This window comes from Echinococcus granulosus (genome assembly GCF_000524195.1).
Source record: "Echinococcus granulosus chromosome Unknown EG_S00053, whole genome shotgun sequence".
Taxonomy (NCBI): Eukaryota; Metazoa; Platyhelminthes; class Cestoda; order Cyclophyllidea; family Taeniidae; genus Echinococcus; species Echinococcus granulosus.
In genome coordinates this window covers 328,360-351,686 of record NW_020170433.1, presented here as the reverse complement: position 1 = coordinate 351,686, position 23,327 = coordinate 328,360, and the positions used below count along the sequence as shown (strand labels likewise).

Genomic DNA, 23,327 nt, shown 5'->3' with positions numbered 1-23,327 from the left:
TCCGTAGTCATAACAAGGAGTCCTTATAATTACCCGATTTTACAAAACTCACTTTGTAATTTGGCAAAAATTCTTGGTTCAATCATCTGCTGTACCCGCGCCATTGCCGACTCAATTTAATTTCAACTTCTTTGGCGCGCAATTTCATATTCATGTGGCCACGATTTTGACCATGATCGTATGGTCATATCTTGGTCAAAATACGACAAAAAATAGGACTTTATTAATTACAAACAAGCGCCATGATGAACAAGATGTGCGTTAAACCAACTACTACCCTCGAATTTTGTTTGAGCTCTTTGTAATTTAATGATTGTCATATGCTTGCTGAGGCAGTCTTGTTGTCCTGGTGCAGGACATCGCCGCAATGGAAGTCAGGAGGAGGTGAATTTGAAAGCTAAATTAACAACCTCCTCGAGTTCAACGCACACTTTACACTCATACGAAATCACCAAAGCAGCTTTTTGGTACTCCTTTTGTACTGTCTTTTGATGTCATCGCACTTAGAAAGCCAAAATGTGTTTGCACTACAAAATTTAACACTGTATTCTTATTCCTCTTAGGCTCCTCAATCTAACCAATGGTGCTGCAATCGTATCAGCAGAAGGTGGGGAAAAGTTATTTCCAATTCATACCTGTGTACACTGATACCACATCCATTCAAACTGAAGTAGCGGAATTGACCGAGTACGTTCAACTAGCAGAGGGTCAGCATGTTGCATATATGTGACACATGCTCCTTATCAGGTTGTGGTAACCAGTTATATGCGATTGTGCGCCGTAAACAGACTGCTTATGATTGGAGCAATAAAGTAATCCCCCGACTTGAGATAATAACATTTTCTTACAGTTTCGGTTAGTCGGAAGTTAAATACAAGAACCCTAATGACCTACTGTGGTTCATTTACCTCTGCAGCCCCGGTAACAAACGTGTTGATTAAAATAGGATAAAGGTCAGCCTTGCAGATCATAAAAATGATACAAAAAAGGCTAGTTTGTGAAAGGACGTACAAGTTGACGAAGTTTTGGGGTAGCGCCCGAAGGACTCGTAGGTGGTCTCTGTGTTGACGACTGAGGTACGGGCCTGATCTGCTGTGCTGCCACAGACTGGAGGAGGCTCCTCTGCTGCGGTGGTTGGTACTGTTGCGGCTGCTGCTGCGGGGGCGTGGCCACAGTAACCGGCGCAGCCCTCCCCATTGGATGGTATCCCGTGGGCTGCTGATTGGCTTCTGCCCCCATCGGATAAGCGGTCCGGTCGATAGGCTGTCCCGCGTTCTGCGCGTACTGGTGCTGTTGTATCTGCTGCTGCTGCATCTGCATTTGATGTTGTGATGACGATTGGCTTAGTCTAATCATCTGCGGCTGTGAGGCTAATGAGGGAGCCTGTGCGGGCTGGTACACAGTCTGCTGAGGTTGGTGCATCACTGGCTGAGCCTGTGGCTGTGAGACTTGAAGCGAAGCTACATGAATTTGTTGTTGCGGCGGGCTACTGTAGGCAGGTTTAGCCTGCGATGGCTGTACCTGATAGGAAGCCTGAGGTGCGTACTGAACCATACGTGTGGGTGATGCTGGTTGGGGTGGGTAGTACTGAGCCTGGCTGGTAGGCGACTGGTATTGTACTTGGCTGCTCTGTGCTTGATACTGAGTCGCTGAGGGTTGAGCCTGGGCAGAGCTGGCGTAGACCAAACGTGAGGGTGATTGCTGCGATGGTGAGTAGAACAGTTGTTGAGATTGTGGCTGGTTCTGCGGCACGTTTTGATACTGCGGTTGAGATTGCTGTTGCTGATACTGTGGTTGAGGTGAGGCACCCACTGTGTAGACCTGGGGACTGTTTGGGACAGCGGAGGACGTGTATTGAGTTGGCTGTGCGATGTAGAAGTTCTGCTGTGGCTGCGGTGAATAGTATGTTGTGGAAGGCGTAGCTGTTGCCATGGTTGGTACTTGCTGTTGTGGGTGGTGCTGTGCCTGACCTCCTGAGGCATAGTAGACAGGCTGAGTGGTACCACCACCACCAGATGGCTGCACGAATTGGCCGCCGGCTTTCACCATGTGCACGCCTTGAGGTGCGCCCGTCGGAGTTGCGGGGTAGTAGACAGTTTGTAGTTCCATTTGCTGCATATAAAATCACACAAATTGGAACCTCTATCTACTTAGAGCATGGTAAAATCAAATATGTTTTGTGTGTCTCAAAGTGGTGCCAATGGTCTAAGTAATGTTCCTTTTTACCACCTTTAGATATGGATTTAGAGGCAGAATTACATTATCTTTATACTTTCAGATCAAGTTATTATTAGAGCCCTTGTCTTAAATAGCACGATGCTTGAGCAACTTTTCTCAATCACTTTAAAACAATTTTTCACAGTTATTGTATTATCTAAGTAAATGTGCTTTCGTTGTGAGCCGAGTCAGTTTATAAATGGTGTGTTGAGATATTTTATGAACAAAGCAGCCTTATATTCAGTGGATTGAAAGGTTGCAGTATTCGTGAGGGCACTGCGGAGAAGTCAAAAAGACAACTGAATGTACTATATTCACAATTTAAAATGATTTGATGTTCCTGGAAAGAATTCATTTTGGAAATTACAATTATGAGATGGTCTGGGGCAATTTGATGAATCAACCTTGCCCCTAATTTTCGCTTCTAAAAAAATAGTGAAACTTAATTCAAAGCTTCTTGTGGCTATCCCTAAACAACAAGTAGCACCTACCAAATTTCTTGAAAATGTCTTAGAAAAAACTTTGTCTTTTATATTTGATGTATGTCATTTTGCAGTCAAAAACCCAATTTTCTGCTTTTATAAAAGGACCGTTGCAAAAATTTTAAATCAGGGTGGTTGTAAAACGACCATCACTCTGACTTGTTGGTAAAGAAAGTGAATAAGGAAGCACTGCCTTTGTTAATTATGCATTAAAAGATGTAATACAGTTGGTGATACAAAAAAAATGGATGGCCATTTTTGGACACCCGCGTTTGTCAATGCACGCGGACATCCGCCAAAAAATATAAGTGGAGGTGGCAGAAAGTGCCTAACTTGGCGCTAAGGCATACAAGACGACGCTATAGCAACTAATGTTGGCACAAAAGGTGTAGGCTCTCAAAGAATCATGATCTCTGGAAGGGTTGATTTCTTCATTAAAATGAAGCCATCTCTTTGATGTCCACCACCAAACACATGCTACGTACATGCTCCGTCGTATGCGCAAAATTTCTGCTACAAACAGGTTAATGGGGTTTAAAACAATAAAATTAATGCACTTGATATTAATGGCTTAAGAACAGTTGAATCTTCTCTCGACTTTTTTTATGAATCGGCTGTGGTTTTGATCAAATCCCCTCGGCAACTCCGCTGGCAATAGATATTCCCTCTCAGGTATTTCTGGTTTAATGTTCCCCTAAATTATTTTTTTGAATCTATAAAATAGGTACTCACTAAGCCCATTTTATATCAGACACTCAAGACATCTTCTACCTCCAGTATAAAGTCCTCTTAAAAGCACAAAACTGCCGTATGAAAAGAATGTTCAGACATAATATAGTACTTTTTATTCGAAGTTTTATCACTCATTTTTCTACTTCCTAATGTATATGATCAAGAGGACCTTCTAGTCTTGTTAAATGCATGGTTTTTCATATTTTCAAATGACTAATCAATTGTCAAGTCCTTTGACATGAGAAGTAGAAGACCCAAAAGGATGAATTTTGACTGTTTACTGAAATTAACTCAGTAACACCTACCCCAGTTTAATATCCAAAATATCGCGTATTTTCTCACTCTTAATCCCATTTATTCATTTTCTAATTACTATTTGTTATTTTTTGGCAGCCTGGAAGAAATTGCTAGATACCAAGTGTTCCACATTTGCCACTTCAGTTTTATCGCTAGTCCCACATGTACGAACTATTAGTCAAACCCCAACACTGAAGTACCACAGGTTTGTGCTACTTCACACTCCCCAGTCACCAAATATAGGGTATTTTTATAATGCTGTGTTGTTACTTTCCCTTCGCAAATGAATTAACTACTTTTAAACGTCGGCCATTTCGATGGTACGAACGAATAACCCATGGAAAAGTGGGAAATTTATTGTTCTCTTGGACTTCCTTTATTGGTTTCCTGAAGTGTTCCCAAGTCTTCCACAGATTACCCTCATGTAGCATCGGTATATAAACGCCTCGTGCTTAGAATGTCAGGTCTGTTTATCTTCATTCTTTTTCGGCCAGGAACATAGTCATTCCGTAGTAATGAATGCGCTGCACAAATGCAAACGTGTCTGATTTCTTATCCTTTCTTATCCATAAAAAGATGAAGTAATCAAGTAATGCTCTTTTATCAGGAAATGGTATTCTGCTCCCAGCTTCTTTAATCCCACTTACCACCAACAATGCTTGATTAATGACCTGAACAACAAATCTCCTAATTTCTTTCATCAACATGAAGGTTTGGGTAGCTAGGATTGGTCCAGCCATTTTTTTGCCCAGCCCAGTTTCTTTTGGCCATAGTGTTTATTATGCTGATAATCTCTTCGCGTATTTCAGTCACAAAATCACCTTTTTATTCGTATGGTACCTCCTTTTATACTCCAGTTACATGTTTTAGAGTGAAACTTCCACAAATTAGGTAGAAGTACAAACCAATGTGCTATTTTGTCTTCTTGTTTTGACCAATTATAATGGCCACCGATTACTTTGCTGGCCAAATCCTAACAGTAGCACGTGGTTATTTTACTGGTGTGCGGCACAGGTTTATTAATCTTGCCAATCAAAGTGTGGCAGGTAACAGGGTGAAAGCGCCCTCATTCTCTTGGTTCCTTACTTCGACAATCGTATTGCCTAGTTCACTGCCCTCATATGAACTATGCACTCGGTGATTAATGCTGCAAAGCTCCACCAAACTGCAAAAGCGATGACTGCTGACAGAAATGAACTCATTTAGCTGAAATAAGTAATTACGATTGCTATGCTCCCTTCATTGGAAAATTCGCTTAAGCCATTGCAGATGATTTGTCCACCATACAGGCATCAGCGATCATGGTGTCTCAGCATACAAGGCAGTTTTGGGCACATGCTTTAATTGAGCTTCATGCGCATCTTACAAACATTTGTTAACAAACCTTAGCCTTTCAGGCAGGTGCTATTAAGCCAAATTTCATAGGCGAATGCGCAGGCATTACCACTGCACTATCCGTAGGCACGACTCTGCAACTGAAGTAATGCGTGCAATATCTGCGTGACCATAAAATTTTTAGTCATCTGTAATTTGTGAATACGATACTACTCTTATTACCTCAGAGCTACAGTAAATAAATAGATTTAGTAGAACTTTAAATTTGACTTTAATAAGCGACTAAGTGATGAGATCAAGCTGTAAATCATATCGGAAGAGATTAAGGGTCCCTACAATTGAGTAATAAGTGATAAAAAAAAATATGCCTTGTAATTAATTCTTTTAACTGTGTCGACTTAGCCTATGGTGATTATGAAGTTACCTATAAGTTCAGTTTTGAAACCAGTAACGATGGTATTGAAATTTGTTGTCATGTTACATTAACGGGCCAATTAAAATAATTAATTTTGCATTGAAAAGGTGAAAACCCAAAATTTAGAAATTCTGCTGGCACATGTTAATCCACACCTGGTTGACTAGTCGAGGTGGTTAAAAGTAACGAACTTCCCGGATCCGGTTTTATTTGTCGCCTAGTCTTGTGATTATAGCGCCGAGACCTACATTGGCAATTAATTGAGGTCGCGGCCCACCCAGGGCTAGAAGAGGGGTCGAGTGAGGAAACCGCTGAAAAGGGCTGTTTACAAGCGCCCCACGATTGGGAAACACAAGTCGCTAAGCATTAACCTCAGCGGGATATACCAGCTTGTTTAGAAACATGGCTGGTCTAATAGAAATGGATTGGAGGGCTGACGGGGGTTGTTTTCACGTAAATGGAGGAGTATTTTCTTGAAAAAATCGTGCTAATTAAATGATATCGGTTCTAGTAAATGGAGCAACAGTCGACCTCCATAGTGCCTATGTATGAAGTTGGTTACTGAGATAAAACATTTAAAAAGTACGAAAATTTTACTCTCAGCATCCCAATAAGTTGAGCGGATAAAACAGGTTTAATGCAAATGGTTAAGCATAATAAATATGTTGTGTTGCCCTGCTTGGCTTAATAGGTCAGATCCGTGTAAAGACTTCAGTAAATGGCAGGAAAAGTCTTTTAAAACTATGAGTGCTGCTTCAAAGGTTAAAGTCCATTCAAGTGATTATAAATTTTTTTACAATTTTTGTAGAAAGAATCCACTTTATTAGAGTGCCAACAAACTATGAGGCGACAACCCTCCCATTTACCCTAGCAACCACTAAAAGGGTGCAAGTTTAACTCCATATAGAAACAAAAAATACAATTTTCATTAAACAGTAGGTTGTCTGACTTTTGAAGACTTCTCTGAACCCACCAGAAGAACCTGTCACTGAAATCCGTGGGCACGTATTTTGCAAAGCTCTTTGAATAAGTAACTGAAAATCACCTTTGTAAATTAAAATAGATTGACCAGATGATGTCAAATGCCAAAATACTGTTGATGGACATTTTTATTCAGAGATATCATACAAATCAGGAAAGTTGTGCTTCTGTTGAATGTCTCTTGATATTTAACCACTTCAAAGTTAACAAGGCTATTTATAATACACATTTTATAACAAAATGAAAAAGAACTCTCAAATTAAATTATTCGTGCTGCTGGACTGGTTAAAATTAACACCGAAATCTCCCAAAGCCAATTTGTGCAGTGGTGGAGGTCATATGTTCACTGAATGATTTGCTATGTTAACAACTTTACTCAGGTGATAACCAAGAAACACATCAAATTGTGATAGTAGAAAAAGATTTAAATCCATTTTGAAAAGAACTACTCGTTCTCCTTCTTCGTTAACCTAAATACGGTTCGGTTTACTTTTCACGCATTTTGACTGGCTGGAATTTCGGTCTCTTTTTACCTTTGATCAGAACGAAGACGGCAAAGCTAAGTGCATTTTTCCTTGACTCTTTTTTTCAGTCTTCATCAATGATTTTAGAAACAGCTTAGCTCATATTTGATTTTAGTTCTCGAAAAATGACAAAGTTGGGTGTACTTACTTGAGAAAGACAAATTTAATCCTTCTTCTTTAAGACGAAACAGACGCTTGCTCCAATCAGGAAGTGAGGTCTTGTTAGAGACAGACGGTCTGAAGAGGTGGACTGGAAGTGAGATAAAGGGAGAAAGAACGAATCTTTACTCTCGAAAGCTTCGCTCTAAATCAGTTTGCAAGCGATATTATGAAGTCGAGGATCTGTGATACGCGCGTGCTGGAGGCGACCAATCACACGCTAGCTTCCCGCGTGCATCGATCCCCGTTTGGGGCGCACACTCATTGGTTAAAGGTGGTGGGACGAAGGCCATTTGGGTGCGTGCCCAGGGTACGAGCTGTCACGTTGTCATGGCGAAACCTCAGAGTCACAGGGAGTTGTTCGCCTCTGTACCTACCGGTCGTTACGCATTAATTTCCAATCTTTTAGACACAGTGAATCCTGACGACCCGTTAAGTTTGAAAAATCGGGGTAGATCATCCTAATGAAAAAATTTCCCTATGAGATTACATCTACTTGCCACTGAAACCTCAATAAAAACAGGTCCCCATCACTGGCTAGATGCCATATTGCCCTTATAAGGCATTAGGTGTCGAGACTTTTCTACTAGTTCAACTGCTACCAAAAAAGCGAAAATATTCAGTTATATCCCTGGAACAGGGAAATTCCACAACAATTTTTCGCTTTCAACTCGACTGATCTGTTGTAGTCAGCTAATATAAACCAGTAAAGAGCAAGTGTACTATCCCTGTAACACCATAATGGGGAGACTTGTGCGTCACTTATACGCGACGCTGAGAGCAAACGTGTTGAATGAATGGAGTGTCGCTGCTCTTATTCCAGGTTCGTCGTTTACAGAAGCGACCTTACATTTTGAATGAGCTGTGACAGGAGGTAGATAGTTGCTATGCTTGTCAGATATAACCAGTGTCTTATTTTCCTCCCTTTTTATGGTCCATTTAAAAGAAAATTTTGGGATTGGTGCACAAAAATAGCACAAAGCGTGCGCACGTGTGTTTGGGGAAACCCGCTCTACATGACCCGTGAGATGACGGTGCGCACGACTGTTCCCCTCACGACAGTTGCTCGGGCAATTCACAGCCCTGCATAAATCAAAATAAGGGCACTTTTTACTTAATTGGATTCAATATGTGGCAGGAACGTTTTGGTACAATGCAGAAATTGTCCGAAATTTAGTGGGCTTAATAATGGGTAAGTGGGAGTTCCTGAAAATAATATTTTGACCAAAATTTGCATAACTTTCCGGGTTAGCTAATAAACGTATAAAATGTTTTATTTTTCCTTAGGTATATTACGAAAAAGGGTATCTTTCTTGCATTTTTATTCTGTATTTTATATTTTTACCTTCAGAAGGCAGTCACGTTGCAATAAAAAGCAAAAATCAAATGAAGTAGGCAGTCAACACTCTTGGTATCTAAAAATTTGCACGACCGTCATGATCGTTTTTCCAACACCGCCCCAGTGTAATACATAGTTCTTTGAAAGCACCTCTTAGACGGTGAGCGGGCGAATTGGACCAATTTCATGACCGGGGCAATTCCGACGATGTACCAGGAGGAAAGAATGCCATATTTTCCATCAGACGTAATTTGTTTTTATGATCTCCATGCCACTAAGACGTTATGTCTTTTACAATGAGACTTTCTTTTGATTAGATGCCGAAACCTGAGAAAGAAGGGAGAAACAATGCAACCTGTAACAGTAATGACAACATCGTTGCCAGTTTTTGACTCTGGCATCAACTGCACAAATAATAAATTCATCGCAATTTTGGCAGCTTTAATCATTTTAAAATAACACAATTTTAAGGAGTTTAAATATTACTAGTAGATTTTTAGCAAGGCATAAATAATGTTAAACAATTTACAGCAAAAAAAATCATATATAATTTGCCACTGATTATTGCTTAAATGGTTAGTAATAAAGGGTCCTGGGGGTTTTCCTGTTGCCCAACACTAGGTCTCAATCCGCATTCTTCTGTAGCGTCTGGAGACTTCCCTGAAGACGAATGAAGACGTAAAACTCAAACAGAATATGCATATTCGACATACAGAAGGTATTAGCGCTACTGGCACGGCCCGGCGGCCAGCCCGTCAGGCGAAGGAACAATGGTTGGACACCTCAGTAGTCCGTTACCGAAAATTGGGAGCTAAACAAACAACTTATGTATTATGCTTTAATCTGAAAAGCTGATTTCATATTTTAAGCATTTTCATCCGTATCTCCCTCATCTGAATTTTGGAAGGTAGAACTTTTTGGCCTGAAATTGATTAGTCTGCCCTGCCGTTTCACCATTCCTCATTAAAACCTTTAATCGCAAAGAGGTCGTTGTTTTTTATTTTCGGTAATTTTTGCACTGCGGATCTAATTAGGCGGGTTATCTTAGCTCAGTTTTTGTGTAAAAAATGGTACTTTGAGATTACATTTCCAACATATTTGCCTCAGGCATCCTCGATCCTCACCACCCGATGAGTCCAGACCGGCGACCATTAGTGTCCTCGGCCGCGGCCGATGGCGATCAAAGGTGGCTGTGCAATTCGGCAGCCATCTGAGTGAATCCCGACCGGTGGTTGACCGACATTTGGCCATTCACTCCCTTTATAAGCTGTTTTAAGGTTATTTCAAGGAGGCGAAGGGGCCTTTAACATACCGCTTATTCACCCCAGTCTGGTTTTCGGTGGATAACAAACCGTTGTTCATTTGCGCTTGTGTTCCGCTTTCCTGGTGGCTTGGTCCTGTGCATCCCCATGTCTAAGCTGGGACACAACATAAACATAGCTGGCAATGCATGATAATGACTGACTATTTTGAATCCAGATTCAGCCGCATCCATGTCTTTATTTAGTCTGAGGGACAAACAATCCCGAAAGGACTACCTAAAAGATCATTTTTGACTTAGTAGGTACAAATTAGTTAAATAATTATTGTATTGACATCTGAAGCATTTAAGGATTTTGCCTTTTCAACAGAGTGAGGCGATGAGGGATACAACTAACCACCTAAGTTAGTGCCGTGTGAGACATAATAGTCTAGTTATTCACATTTCGTAGGTGATTCACAGGGTCGACTGTGTACCTTCATTATTGGCTCCTTCAAGGCATCGAAGACCCATCATATTACGCATTCGCAGGACATTTCGTTCACTTCGAGTCAGCTCATCTTCGTTATTTTACCCCAACTCGAATTTGACGGCCAGGTTGGATTGAAAAGCATTTATTAGCAAAGAAATTAAATTGCAATATTTGGTAATGCCCTGAGAGTTTGTTTAACTGTGCATCTGTTTACGGAGGCACTTAAGTCTCCTCAGATTGTACTTCTGCTCGGTGGGATGGCCTTTGGGCCGTGCCGGTAGTCTCAACTCTTCCGTACGCAAGTAGCATGTCTTCTGCCATGCTATCACGATTCCTTACGACTTCAGGGAGGACTCAGGGCGCTACAGTTCCGCTTAGCATCAGATGCATATTTTTTCTGGCAGCGGAACGATAACGATCATATGTACTTGGATCAAAAACTTAATTTCTGTTCAGTAATAGTACATTTAAACAATACAAAAAGCTCTGTCATACTTTCCTGGTTTTGTTTGTTGATTTATGATTAAAGTAAATATGAGACCTGCTTAATTTTTTAGAACAAAAATTAGGGTATTTTCACTGTCCCTCTTAGAGTGGTTAAAAGCCCCACTCCTTAGAGTAGTCTGTTTAGTAATGCTCCTGGTGTATTGCCATTTTCGGAAGTTGGACGTTCTCCTAAGAAATTGCTTGTTAAAGTGAACAAACATATCGCTCTATATGCATGCAAAACAACATTTGACAAGGAGGCTGCATTTTTCTCTCCTGATGGTAGTGCTTTCTTTGCGTTGGCCATGTCGTTTGCAGGAGCAGACATCAGTGAGCTCCTAATAGCTTGTTAGCTCTCGTAAACAGCTCACCACAAGGACAACTAAGGGCTTAAATGATCATGCAATTTTTCGGCTACGCGCCTGTGGATCGTCTGGGCTGTAAGAGGGGTAAAAACTTGCATAAAAAGGTAAAGATTCGTCCATTTTGTTCTCTCAACTTAGGGTTTGATTTGATCCTGAAACCCCCTATAAGATAATAGTTGCTCGCGATCTCCACTTCACTCGCATAGAATAAGGATTTGGCGTGCATAATCCCAAAAACTTCGGAAATGTTGAAATGGAGGCATCTACAGTTGATTTTAATCCCCTCATTGATCTTAAGCACTTTTACTTGGAATAGGAGACATCCAAGTTAAATCAGGACTTTTGGGCTTATTTGCGCGAAATGAGGTTTTGCTATAGCAGTAGTGGCAGGTGTCTTTCAACCTGTAGAACAACGGGTGTTGAGGTGCTTGGATTGTTGCTAACGTAACTATACATTCGGAACTTAGATTGCGCTAGGAGATGGTGCTCTGATGGGACGCTCAAACCCCTTACATTGGGACTTTTGAATTACTAAAGTTTAAAATCCACGATGATCCTCATCCCACAGACTCGGCGGCTATTCAGGCGAGCATTTTAGCCAGCCTTTTCAGCCTCTGTTTTTGGACTTCTGATTGACACAGAGCCACCTTCGATGAAATTGCACAGGTGACATATTTTTCCACAGTAAACTCTTCTATGGTTCGGACCAGCATTGAAGAGTTTAATACTTGACAAAGAAAGCCAAAATTCCCCACGTTTCATCTATATCGGCGATGAAACGTTGGCCTCTAAAAGTGTGCTTCATTGGTCATTACTGCAGCATCAACACTGAAGGGAAAAAGACTGCTGCAGGACAGCTCAGCCATAATAGCAAGGTTCTTTCACACCATTGCTGTGTTCTAGACTTTAGTAAAACGCTGGAATAACTGTGAGAAAAAAATAGTTTACATCCTTTTCTGCCTACTAAAAACTCTTAAGTCCCGGTTGGACTTGAACAGCTTTTGCAACAGTAAGACAATATCAGTAATGCAAACCTTGACGATTCAGCTAGTGGAATAGTTCCCCATTTGTGTTGTGGTCCAAAGGCCAAGGCAACACTACCTTAGTCTGATCGGAAGCGACTTTAATAAGGGCGAGTAAAGTGTTGGATTCTTACGGAAAATTTAAGAAGTTAAGACCACAACTTTTCAGTTAAAAAAGTACTCGGATTCCAGCCACGATTGTATCAAATTGTCCCTATGATTTGCATTTCGAGTTCACCTGTCACGTCCTTTACTCTAACCTTAAAGTGGCATTTGGCATCCAAACTTTTACTGATTTAACAAGAATTTTTACAAGAAACGGGTTTCAGAAACAGTTACTTAATCAGATCTGTCAATGTCTTTAGAAGCCGTGATAGTTGGGTTCTCTGGGATGTGCGCCAATTGCCATTCAATGCCCAAATTGCGTGGCATCGTCAGCTAATGTCGCAGCCTTGCAAGTGTATGACAATTGCGTGCATTTCAAACAATATTAACCCCTTTAAAGAAATGTAGGTATCAAGAAATACACAAAAATGAATGCCAGAATACATGAAAGGCAAGAACGAAGGGAATATTAAATACAAAAACAGTTACTCTTAGTAATCAAAGTGTGTACTCTATTCCTATTCCGCCCAATCATGTCTTCTTCCACAATTCTGCCAAAGTCATTTGTAAATCACACATAATTTGACATCAAGGTGATAAAGTGGCACCGAAGTCAAGGTCAAGTATACAAGTGCATACATTAATCACCTACACAATAAGGATTATAACATTAATGCTAGGATGTTAAATCATCACGAAAAGAGACTTAATTACTTAAAATGTATATCATTAACTTGAAAAGAATGCTAGTCGTGGTTACTCGCATGTTAGCCCTAAAATTCGCCTACAGATTCGCATTAGCGCTCACTTGTTAAGAGAAATAACTATAAGAGTATTAAAAATCGCTCCACTTGTGGGCAAAAACAAGGGTATTTGGGCTGGAAAATCATGCTTTTATCCTACATAACAGTTGTTCCCAAAAGGCCCGTACACTAGGTCGAATTAAGCAAGTAAATGGAACGAGTTGCACCTCCCTTTCTTGACCTTCGCCAATTAATGTGGGTTGTTCAACCAACTATTGCGTCTGTACGTGTGTCACAAACTACTCATCCAAGCACGACATCATAGAGACAAAAAAGTGAGTTTGGCCTTTTTGCTATTTAAAGTTTTCTTCGTTCCTGTGCCTCTGGTCCTACCGTGATCATTTATCTTTGAATGGGGTTATCAGAATCCCAAACCTACAAGTTCTTCGGCTCACATTGCCCAATTTATTTCGTGACGGGTGGGACTAACTCACGTTTAGAACTTTACGCTGGAATAAACTATTCTTTACTTCCCAAGCATTATTCCTCAATTTCGGTTTGTTTTAAAGTAATGTTCGCATATAAGGGCGTATTCATTGGCCGTTTAGATTGCTTTCTGGTTTGAGCATTTATACTCTCGCAGCAGCCGTTTTACAGCACCAGCCTTGTGCTAACTTTGTAGTCCTTGGTAAAATAAACTTTCAAATAAAAGGAAATGCACTTTATTTACATGAATACACAGCATTTTGGACAAAATACCACATGGAATTTAATGCAACGACGGATGAAACTAAGTGCGTCAGAAGAGAGAGGGTTAAGGCATTTACACCTCATCCCTTAAAAAGGGGAAAATATCTCGAGGTAGAGTACCAGAGAAGCAATAAATAATAAAAAGTACTGAACCGCATATGATCAATGAGTTCTAAAATGTGCCTTGAATACTTGGCCTTCCATTTGACTATGATTGAGGACCATAGCAATTCCTCTCATGTTTTATCCACTTTGTTCTCCATTTTTTTATGGCAATGAATGAAATTTATACATCGCAGTGATGTCATTTGCCTTCAGTTCAACTGCGGTTGAGACAAAATTCTTTCAAATCCCCGCATTTCACTTGTATTTCCTGCACTATTTCGACGGAAATTCGCCACTATGCGTAGAAACCGTAGCGCTCCAAGGCTTCCCCGAAGCCGTAGGAAGTCGGAGTAGTATGGTGGAGCATACGACACCGACGTGCTCTAAGGACCATGGCGCCATGCGGAGGCACAATATGAGGCAAATCAAATGCCCCGCCTATGTGAATGTGGAAGTAAACAAACTCGCGAAGCATTACAGTGACAAAACCCTTTCCATTTAATGTTGAGTAAAGTCTGACAACCTGTGCAAAGCAGCATTGCTTCTTCCAAAAATTCTGCACATAGAATCCATTTTTTTTATTGCCAATACCGCTTTGACGTGCTGACCTGGTTTTTACAAATTTCCATTAATTGTTATTTATTTTATCCTTCTGGTAGAAACAAAGATTTTGCTTATTCTACACTTAATTAATGGATTTTTAACTTCTTCCGAACTTTATCGTAAAGGAGGTGGAAACTATGGGTTCAGTTTCAGTCGGTCCAAATGAAAAATTGGATCTTCTTCATTCGAGTCTTCCACTTGACTTCTTTCCCCTGGCAGATGTCTGGTTTTGCCCATCTGTGCATTATATTCATTTTGTAGTTTTTGGTTAACAAATGTGATTCCCAATCTGCCTTGCCACCTCATTGATTTATATCACCTAGTTGTTGTCACAAGTCGCCAGGTAAATCTTGAATTCCAGTAATTAAGCAAAATGATTTTGACGGAGAACAACTCCCTCGTACTAATTGCATTTCAGTAGAATATTGTAGAGACTACACTTCACTATTAAGGCGCGTTGTTGACATTGCCGTACCATTTCAGAATTGATTCACTCAGTGCCTTTTGGTTCCTAAAAGTAGTGAACCTCCCTACTCTAGAACCACCTGACTCTTCTGACCACACCGCTATCTTTTATCACAGCTGTTGGAAAAGCTGAGTACTGCAAGATAACGAGCTCAGTCTAAGTTACGTCTGCGGATGGAAAGCCCCGCACCCGGAGCGCACACTTTGCTTGCAGTGGAGATGCAAAAACACCCCCAGCCTGTCAAGCATCTCGCAGTGAATGTTGAAGTTTTAACAAGTCTCACCAACAATTTGGTGAGTTCCCTCTGTACTTGACACAATAAGTTAGCACTTTGACCCCGTAACTGTACGGAAGCACACGCGATCCCAATTCCGCTGCAGAAGTGAGACGACCTTCCACGCTGACGAGACACCCTTTCGCCCAGTAATGGGAGGGTTATGGTGTGGACAAACCCCGTTCCACTATCCTGTCCCTATCGATACTTTGGTACCTGAAACTATGTATCAGAGTTGAGTTTCTACACTTACTTGAGTATTAGTAGAACATAGTTTCTCTGATTGCTTCAACTTAATGTCCATATAACCACGTGGAAAAACATTAATTCAACAGTTTATTAATTAACCGGTTTAACATGGCGGCCAACCCAGCTGTTTTCCACCAACAACGTGGATATGCAGATGGTAGACCGATTGGCAACCTTCACTTCCGTTATTGATCACAATCCGGTAGCCCTTTGTTAGGTTCTTCAGTGCGGCAACTTTCTTCGCCACTATGAGCAAATGTCCTAAGAGCTAAGGGACAAGATAGAACCAACTTAAGCCATACTTACCGCTTCATCACCCTCAGTGGCAGAATCTAGCATTTGAATGGGTTTTTTAGGTAGAACCAGAAAATGTGTAGGGGCTTGAGGTGAGATATCGTCAAAAGCGACACATTGCTCGTCCTCGTAAAGGAACCTTGTTGGGATTTCCTTGCGGACAATTTTGCCAAAAATGGTGTCCTCCCCTGAGGGACAAGCAGCCTGAGCCTTTTCAACTTCGGAGGTCATCCTTCTACAGGACTGATACCTTAGTGGTAAATGAACCAGTGGAAACAAAACCCGAAGCATTTGCGTAGGTCACGCAACATCATCATCATTATTTATGGGTTCAATTTATATATCAGAGTACCAATAAACCACTTTAATTAATTTGCCAAAAATTTTCTTTGATTTTAACACCAATACTTTTTGGCAAAATTTGCAATTTCGAGTTGCCATAACAAGGCCTTTTAATATTTTGACGGTGTGGCCAACTGTGAATAACTAAGTAGGGGTTAATACCTCCCATTGGCCTGTGTTCTGGTGTGTCCACTTGCTATTTTTCGTTGGAACGCCTTGCCCTTTCGCATTTATGACTTTATATAACCGTCCTTAAAGGTAATCAGTAGTCGCTTCTCAACTGCAATGCCGCGATTCCCCAGCCTTTTATGATTTTTTAATACTCATCGATGATACTTTGTGGCTTTGAGTGTTCTAGCCCTTGAAACTCACAACGCTTAGGTGGGGGTGTTTGATGTAATTTCTCTTTTAGCTTGACTATTGGCATTGCTTGTATTTCATAATGTATTGGTAGGCGTCTATTACTCTAACGTCAGAAGGGGGAGAACTTTTTTCTCTAGTTCTATTTCTAATTTGTCCGGCGGCTATTTTTCTATCTCGCTGCGGTGATGTTTTGATTTTCTACAAGGATGCTTTCACACTGTCTCGATTTTAGCTGTTTTAATCATTCCTTTTCGATTTTAGATGCCTACATCTACTCGCAAACCTTCAAATGACTCTGACACCCCAGCTGAAGTGTCTGTTTTATTACCTCTATCATCCCCCCTCGTTTTTTATCCATCAAAATCAGCTTTTCTCTTTTCTCTAGAATCTCCTCAGATACCAGTGACTCCGTCAAAATCGTGGAGGAGGATTACGACTGCCTCCTGGTTGAAGAGGTTGGTAAACCCCCCAACCACTTCAACTTTGCCCAAACTGCATTTATTCGGGAGAGTCATGGTCGGCCCATCTTTGGGGTCGCCTTCAACTGTGACAATCGTAGCTCTTCTAGTGACCCCCTTCTTTTCGCCACCGTCGGCGCTAACCATGTGCGTCCTCTGCTTTTTCCCTTTTGTACTAAAGGTATGCTTTGGCGGATGATTTCGTGAGGAGTATCTGTCGAGATTGCTGTTGGATGCCGATATTTGAAAAATTTACTCCTATCCACTCCAGGTGACCATTTACCAGTGCAGGGAACTGCCACCGCCCCCAGAGGGGCAGGATGCCACAAGCAATCCACCTATACACCTACTCCAGTCCTTCTCGGACGCTTCCAGCGATGAGGAGTTCTACTGCTGTGCGTGGTCTTGCAACCTTGATGCGCGTCGTGGTGTGGCTAAGGCCTCAAGCCGCCAACAGATCCTTGCAGTGGCCGGCAAACGCGGCGTTATTCGTATCCTTTGTCCCTCCCTCTCCAAGTGTTTGGACAGTCTGATTGGTCATGGGCAAGCGGTGAATGAACTGAAATTTCATCCTAATCACCCATCGCTTCTCTTCTCGTTCAGCAAGGGTACGTTAGTTCTTTCGTTTTAAGGAAACTGTTTCGCGTGCAGTGTCCGTGATGCTGGATTTCAGATAGCATAATAGTTAAATGGTTTTCATGGGATTATTATTGAAGAAAAGGGTCACCTGATAGGCTGAACTAACCACGAGCTGTCACGTTTAATTTTAACAGCATTTTATCAATGCCGGGCTCCTTGGCTGTTGGAGTTCTTTTTTGATCGTTAGAGCTAAAACTGTACGCAACACCTGATCGAAGATGATGTAAATTCATTTATTGGTGGGAAAGCGTACGATTTTGTCATTTGGGGGTATTTTTCAGATTTCGGTGAGGTTCTTCATTCCGCTTCTTGAAATCAACTTTGAGAACTAAAACCAGGTACCTAATAATGTCTTACAACCATTGGGTCCTTATTCTTGAAAAGAGTTAATTGATTAAGTAAAGGTTTTTGCTAATTTGTATTTTTGATCTTCGTAATTATCTCCACTTTTGCTTCATTGCTATCTTAATCCTAACTGCGTGAGATATTCCAGCTATTATTAACATTTATTTTTGGCTTTTGTTTCACTGGAACCATTGTAGAACTAGAGAGACCCATTTAGTCTGCTAGACATGGGTCTCGTTCCGTTACTTATCATTAGTACTGTGGCGTCAGAGTTGTTCTTGAAGATATGAAGCTTGTGAATTCGCAAGAAGCTTGAAACTGGTAGCATGGAAATAGTGTGAGCAGACCCTCATACTGTCATCGTTGAGGTCGAATGGAGAGACAGTATAGGTCTACGTAATCTCGTGTCTATCTATCATTGAGTTCTAGTGCTGCTCGTATTCTGTTTCCTCCATTCTAAAAACAAGACTCTTACCTCCTTGTGTATGCTGCTGGTTCATGTGTACCGCTAGTGAGTATTTGGATATCGTGGGTTTTTTTTGAAGCGCTTTTAGGAGGCAATTTGATTTTCTGCTCCAGAATCTGTTATTTTATCTATATATTTGCAGACTGTTATGAGTTTTGCTCAGCTTGATCTCCTTACACCAAATCAGATTTCATTCGAGTTATCTTTCGTTAATTCTTTTTTACTCACGGGGCACGGTAGCATTAAAGTCGTTTCCTGATATGTAAATGACTTGAACAGAGCCCAATGCCATCGTTAAGGTGGCTGAATCGTGGTAGACTCCTAAAAGACTGCGTAGTAACATACACAACATTGTATTCCATGCCGTTGGAGTACAGGGTGATAGTTATTGTTTGCTACTTTCCGCGGCTTCGGTCTCCTTTCTCCTTGATCGCCATCTGTGTTTCGGTTCAATATATGCTTCACGTGCGCATCCAAGTGTTGTTTAATCGGGAAACATTGGATACTGCCTTCACTTATGGTGTTATCAAGATCTATGTGGTAGAGGTCAATTTCGATAGGGTAAATTGGGCTTGTTCAAACTAAATCTTTCTTTTAACCGTGGCTCTGTGAAATAGGCAGCCATCACGAGTGTTAATGCAATTTTCACTTGACATCTCTATCGCAAATTTTCGCATTTTTGTCCCCCCTTCTCCATAACAACCATTCGCTTCGCCTCAATTTAAGCTTCCCTTTAATGTATAACAACGTGACGTCACCGCAAAACATTGGATACCGTATTCATTTACAGTATTAAAAGACCGTATTGAAGGAGTAAAACCGATCTGTTTGGTCTACTTCTGGCTCTGTTACTAGTCAAGAGGCACGGTAGGTGTTGTTCCCGCTTACCATTTCTCCTATCAATCTCTGAAATTTGAACATCGTATGGCTACCTTCTTCCTAGTAAATTTTTTCTCATGATATTGTAGTCGTCCCTTTATAGCGCTAAGGAATGCATCGCAGTCGCATAACTATTCCCTAAAGGTGCCCGTAAATAGTTACAAGAAGGAAACGATTTGTTCGAAGCCACACATGTATATCCAGTAGTGTATGTTGTCAAATCATTGACACTTCGTTTTCCTCGGAGAATTCGGCCATTTGATCTACTTCAGTATAATCCTTCCTTGTGCATGTGGTAACATGGGGAAGTGTGGTTATTCGGAGTAGTCTCCAGTTTTTTTATAAGTAGCTCTCAAATGCCGAGTGTTTTCCACATTGTGGCCCCCAAACTGTCCCAAGAACGCAAAAAATATGCACAAAAGTGATGGAGCGTTTGCTGAGATTCGCACAGCTCTCCGCACGTTATGGCTTCCAAACTGCCTTGATAGACATCCGTAAACGTATGCAACTCTTGTGGGATACCAAAATTGTCGATCACCCTACTCTGTTCTGTGTTTGCTTTTCCCTGGAATGGCAGACTTCACGGTGCGCCTGTGGAACATCGCCACGCACGTCATGGTGTGCATCTTCGGTGGTGTGGAGGGTCACCGCGCCGAAGTGCTTCATGGTGACATCTCGCTGACAGGTGATTTCCTCCTTACCGCCTCCATGGATCACACCATCAAAATCTGGCGACTCGACATTCCCGAGATGCGCAACGCGGTCAGGGCCTCTTTTGAGTACACCGACAAGCGGTGTGTTTCTCCCCTTCTCTCATTTTCCGTTCGACTTTGTTATCAGGGCAACAGGAGTTAAGAAACTGGGGCTGTCAGTAGATTTTTAGTTTCCTCTGAGGTGCCAACTACTACCTAAATGCATTATCAATGTACTTCGCGTAATTGCCCATTGGCTCCATTCACTAAAGGTTTCTTCTCTCAATGACTTCCTTTTGCTTCACTTTTCTCCCGCTATATCTCAGAACTCGGAACTTTCCTATCGTAAAGGGGAGTTCTTTCCTCTCAGTGACGAGAACATGGCTTCTTCAAGAGATATATTTGCTTCATATAACAACAATAATGGCAGTATTGCGACGTTCTTATCACTCTAGCGTTCTCCGTCCTATTTTTTTTGTAGCAAACCCTTCCACACCTTGTTGCAGCACTTTCCCGACTTCAGCACTCGTGACGCACACGGAAACTACGTGGATTGTGCCCGGTGGTTTGGCAGCCTCGTCATCTCGAAGTCCTGTGAGAATGCCGTCGTTGTGTGGATGCCTGGGGACATCGAGTCCGCCACATCGCCCGCTTCCCTCGACCTCCATGACCTCCTACCCCCACGCCTTGTCGCTATTGACAACAGCAGTGGCCGTGGCAGTGGCGCCAGGGCACGACAGATGACGGGTGTGCCGCTAGAGACGCACTGTAGTCTGTTGCATCAGCTGCGTCTGCCCGACTGCGACTTGTGGTATGTGCGCTTCGATCTCCACCTACAACAACGCCTCCTTGCTCTCGGGACGGGGGTGGGACTGCCAAGGATATTCCTGTGGGATCTATCTGACCTCGGATCGACCCTCTCCCTTGTGCCCAAGGTGCCTCTTGCTCATACCATAGGTCACTTGTTTATATTTCCTCTATTTTCTCCCCTCCATAGGAAGAGATTTTGCTTGGTTATAAACTCTGATAAGAGGTATTAATTTAACCCGTTTGCTATTAGTCCATTAAGTATGCTATTTCCAAGGTTAGCCACTGCTGGTGGTGGATTTTCTCATCACAAACTAATGGTTTGTATTCCCACATTACTTTTGCCTTGTCCATTAATAAAAGGCCCTAATTTTAACCAGTAAGCACTCCACTAATAGGCGTAAATTTCATTCTATTATCGCCAAGTCACTAAGTATGTCATTTGTGATTTGCGTAAGCACCTGTTTTGTGAATTCATTACTGTTTTGGCATCTCACAGATTACTTAGAATATTCCTGTTTTGTATTCATCTGTCCAAGTTATTTATGAAGGCATTAAAAGGGACTTTGATCTTGAAGTCCCTTTGTCGTTGAAGTACAGAAGGATTGGAGAGTCAGTAGCCTAGATGGTATTCTGGGAATGCCTACAGCTTCAGAATCACGCGCCTGTTTGACTTTCTAGAAGTCTCCACCAATCTCTTCTATAGTCACCAGGATCGTACACGTTGACCATACCTCTACGTACTCATTACGTCGGTTAATAAAGACATCCGCTCTAAAGTCTCGATCTGTCACTTATCTGCTTGGAAGGTTCTATAGGATCCAGGTCAGTTTTACAGCTGTGGAGGGTGACCCGGTTTGCAACATGTTATGAACAAGGCCCCATAGCACTGCCGTGGAGGTTGAATTGCGAAAGGATAGTAGGAACCGCGCATTCATGTATATAATTGACTCTCGTTTTTAATCTGAACATGATAGTGTATGTTTTTTGCGTTAAATATAAGGCTTGAAGAAAGCCAATTTGGAGGTAATTTCAAACATCGCGCCTCCTCTTATAGAATGCAGGTGACAATTTTGTTCACGTGCGGCAAAGGAATGTTCGATGAGCATGAGCTTATAAGGCCAAGTGGCTCGATAATGGAGCATTTACATAAACACGTGTGCCTTGTGTTGACGTCCTTTTGCACTTCTTGATTTTCAGGTCCTTCACATCACTGCAACGGGTGCCGGCAACTTAAATAACTTTGGGGCCATTCGGCAGACCCGTTTCACCGGGGACGGGCGCATCCTCGTTGCTGTGGGCGACAACGGTCTAGTTGTACGTTTTGACAGGGTCGGCTAGGGGGCGCTGACTTGTCTGTTGTGTAGGGAGCTCTTGACCACCTACTGTATTTGCTTTTGTATGTTTTTTTTTTACTAACGGATGAAATATAAGGCTACTCATACGCATGCTTGTGTCTGCAGCTTAACTTTAAGCACCACTGGGTAGTGAGGTTACAGCGTCTAAGTTATTCTTAAGGCGCACATGAGTACTGAAGTAGTTTATTAGTTGGAGGAAGATTACTGGCTGACGTGGCTTGTCGCCAGTGTAAAGTCCAAATTACGGAAGACTGAAAATGTTCGCATAGTTGGGGATGCATCACCCGCTTACACTCGAAGTTAAAAACACTTAGTGCTAGGCTAATCGCTAACGGGCATCAGTGAAGTGCTCTTTCAAATGAGATATTCTGTCTGTTAATTGAGATTTTGTAGGACTCTTGCCTTTACGTACCCGGGTGGCCTTAAAGTGAGTTAGTGAAGTGGAAGTTCGGATTGACCTCACGAACAAAGAGGGAGTACGATTGCTTAGTAGATAGTGGTTGTTTTACTAATGGAGTTCCTTTGCATAATTTTAGGCGAAAAATTTGGGCCATCAAACTCTCAATATGCACTTTAGGTAGATTTGAGGTGCCCCAAAGGGGCATGTTTGCATTTCCTTTTAACGAAGGTACTTCGTATTAGAGTAGCTCGATGAGATGCGTGGAAGAGGACATCTTTATTCTCCATTTATTTGTCAAACAAATTAACTTCCAGGTCTAGGTTATCGCATTTTGCGCTCGTTATTTTTCTGCAACGTTCTATGGAAATTGGATGGGTACTCGTGGATACTATTGATACAATATCAGTAGGTCGGTTATATTGCATATCTGGGTCAATCCATGGCCTGCAAACTCAACAATACGTTTAGAACATGGCAAATGGTTAATTAAAACATTTTCACTTTAAAAACAGAGCTCATCTTGCCAAATACCAAATTTCCTGTTCATTGTCATACAGAAATCTGGTAAATTTCTGTCGAGCACAAGGTTATACTTCTTGTACGCAATAGTTGAGCCAACAATGATGAATGAATTGCTGCTCTTTGTGATGTTCAAACGCTGGTTTACACTTTTGTTTATTTGCAAAAAAGGACTAACCGTAGACTATTATGCACATTCCATCAGGTAGTTTGGGCTTTGCACTACCTATCAAACCATAAGCTTAAAAAACCAAGCACATTCCTCAACATTTAATGCGAAGCAAAGGTTTTAAAGTGTGCGCAATGGCTTTCATCCACTTATCTCTTATTGGAGGTATTCTTATATTAATCCATGTCCTGCATCTCTCTGCACGTTTGGCCAC

The 23,327-nt window shown here is 41.6% G+C and overlaps 3 protein-coding genes across 3 annotated transcripts; 1 reads left to right on the top strand and 2 right to left on the bottom strand. All coding sequences in view use genetic code 11, as the record gives it.

Moving 5' to 3' along the window:
- Nucleotides 1-990: 990 nt before the first annotated feature.
- Nucleotides 991-2,109, bottom strand: EGR_06229 (hypothetical protein; the record flags this gene model as incomplete). The annotated part of the gene is made up of 1 exon (XM_024495478.1): nucleotides 991-2,109. The coding sequence occupies one exon, from the start codon at nucleotides 2,107-2,109 to the stop codon at nucleotides 991-993; it is 1,119 nt and encodes a 372-aa protein (XP_024350109.1).
- Nucleotides 2,110-15,485: 13,376 nt separating this feature from the next.
- EGR_06228 (Histidine triad nucleotide-binding protein) lies at nucleotides 15,486-15,907 on the bottom strand (the record flags this gene model as incomplete). Its single annotated transcript, XM_024495477.1, has 2 exons — nucleotides 15,486-15,650; nucleotides 15,689-15,907. The coding sequence occupies 2 exons, from the start codon at nucleotides 15,905-15,907 to the stop codon at nucleotides 15,486-15,488; spliced, it is 384 nt and encodes a 127-aa protein (XP_024350108.1).
- A 735-nt stretch (nucleotides 15,908-16,642) lies between these two features.
- On the top strand, nucleotides 16,643-22,008 carry EGR_06227 (Polycomb protein EED; the record flags this gene model as incomplete). The annotated part of the gene is made up of 6 exons (XM_024495476.1): nucleotides 16,643-16,695; nucleotides 16,767-16,986; nucleotides 17,111-17,447; nucleotides 19,746-19,962; nucleotides 20,342-20,795; nucleotides 21,868-22,008. The coding sequence occupies 6 exons, from the start codon at nucleotides 16,643-16,645 to the stop codon at nucleotides 22,006-22,008; spliced, it is 1,422 nt and encodes a 473-aa protein (XP_024350107.1).
- Nucleotides 22,009-23,327: the final 1,319 nt, after the last annotated feature.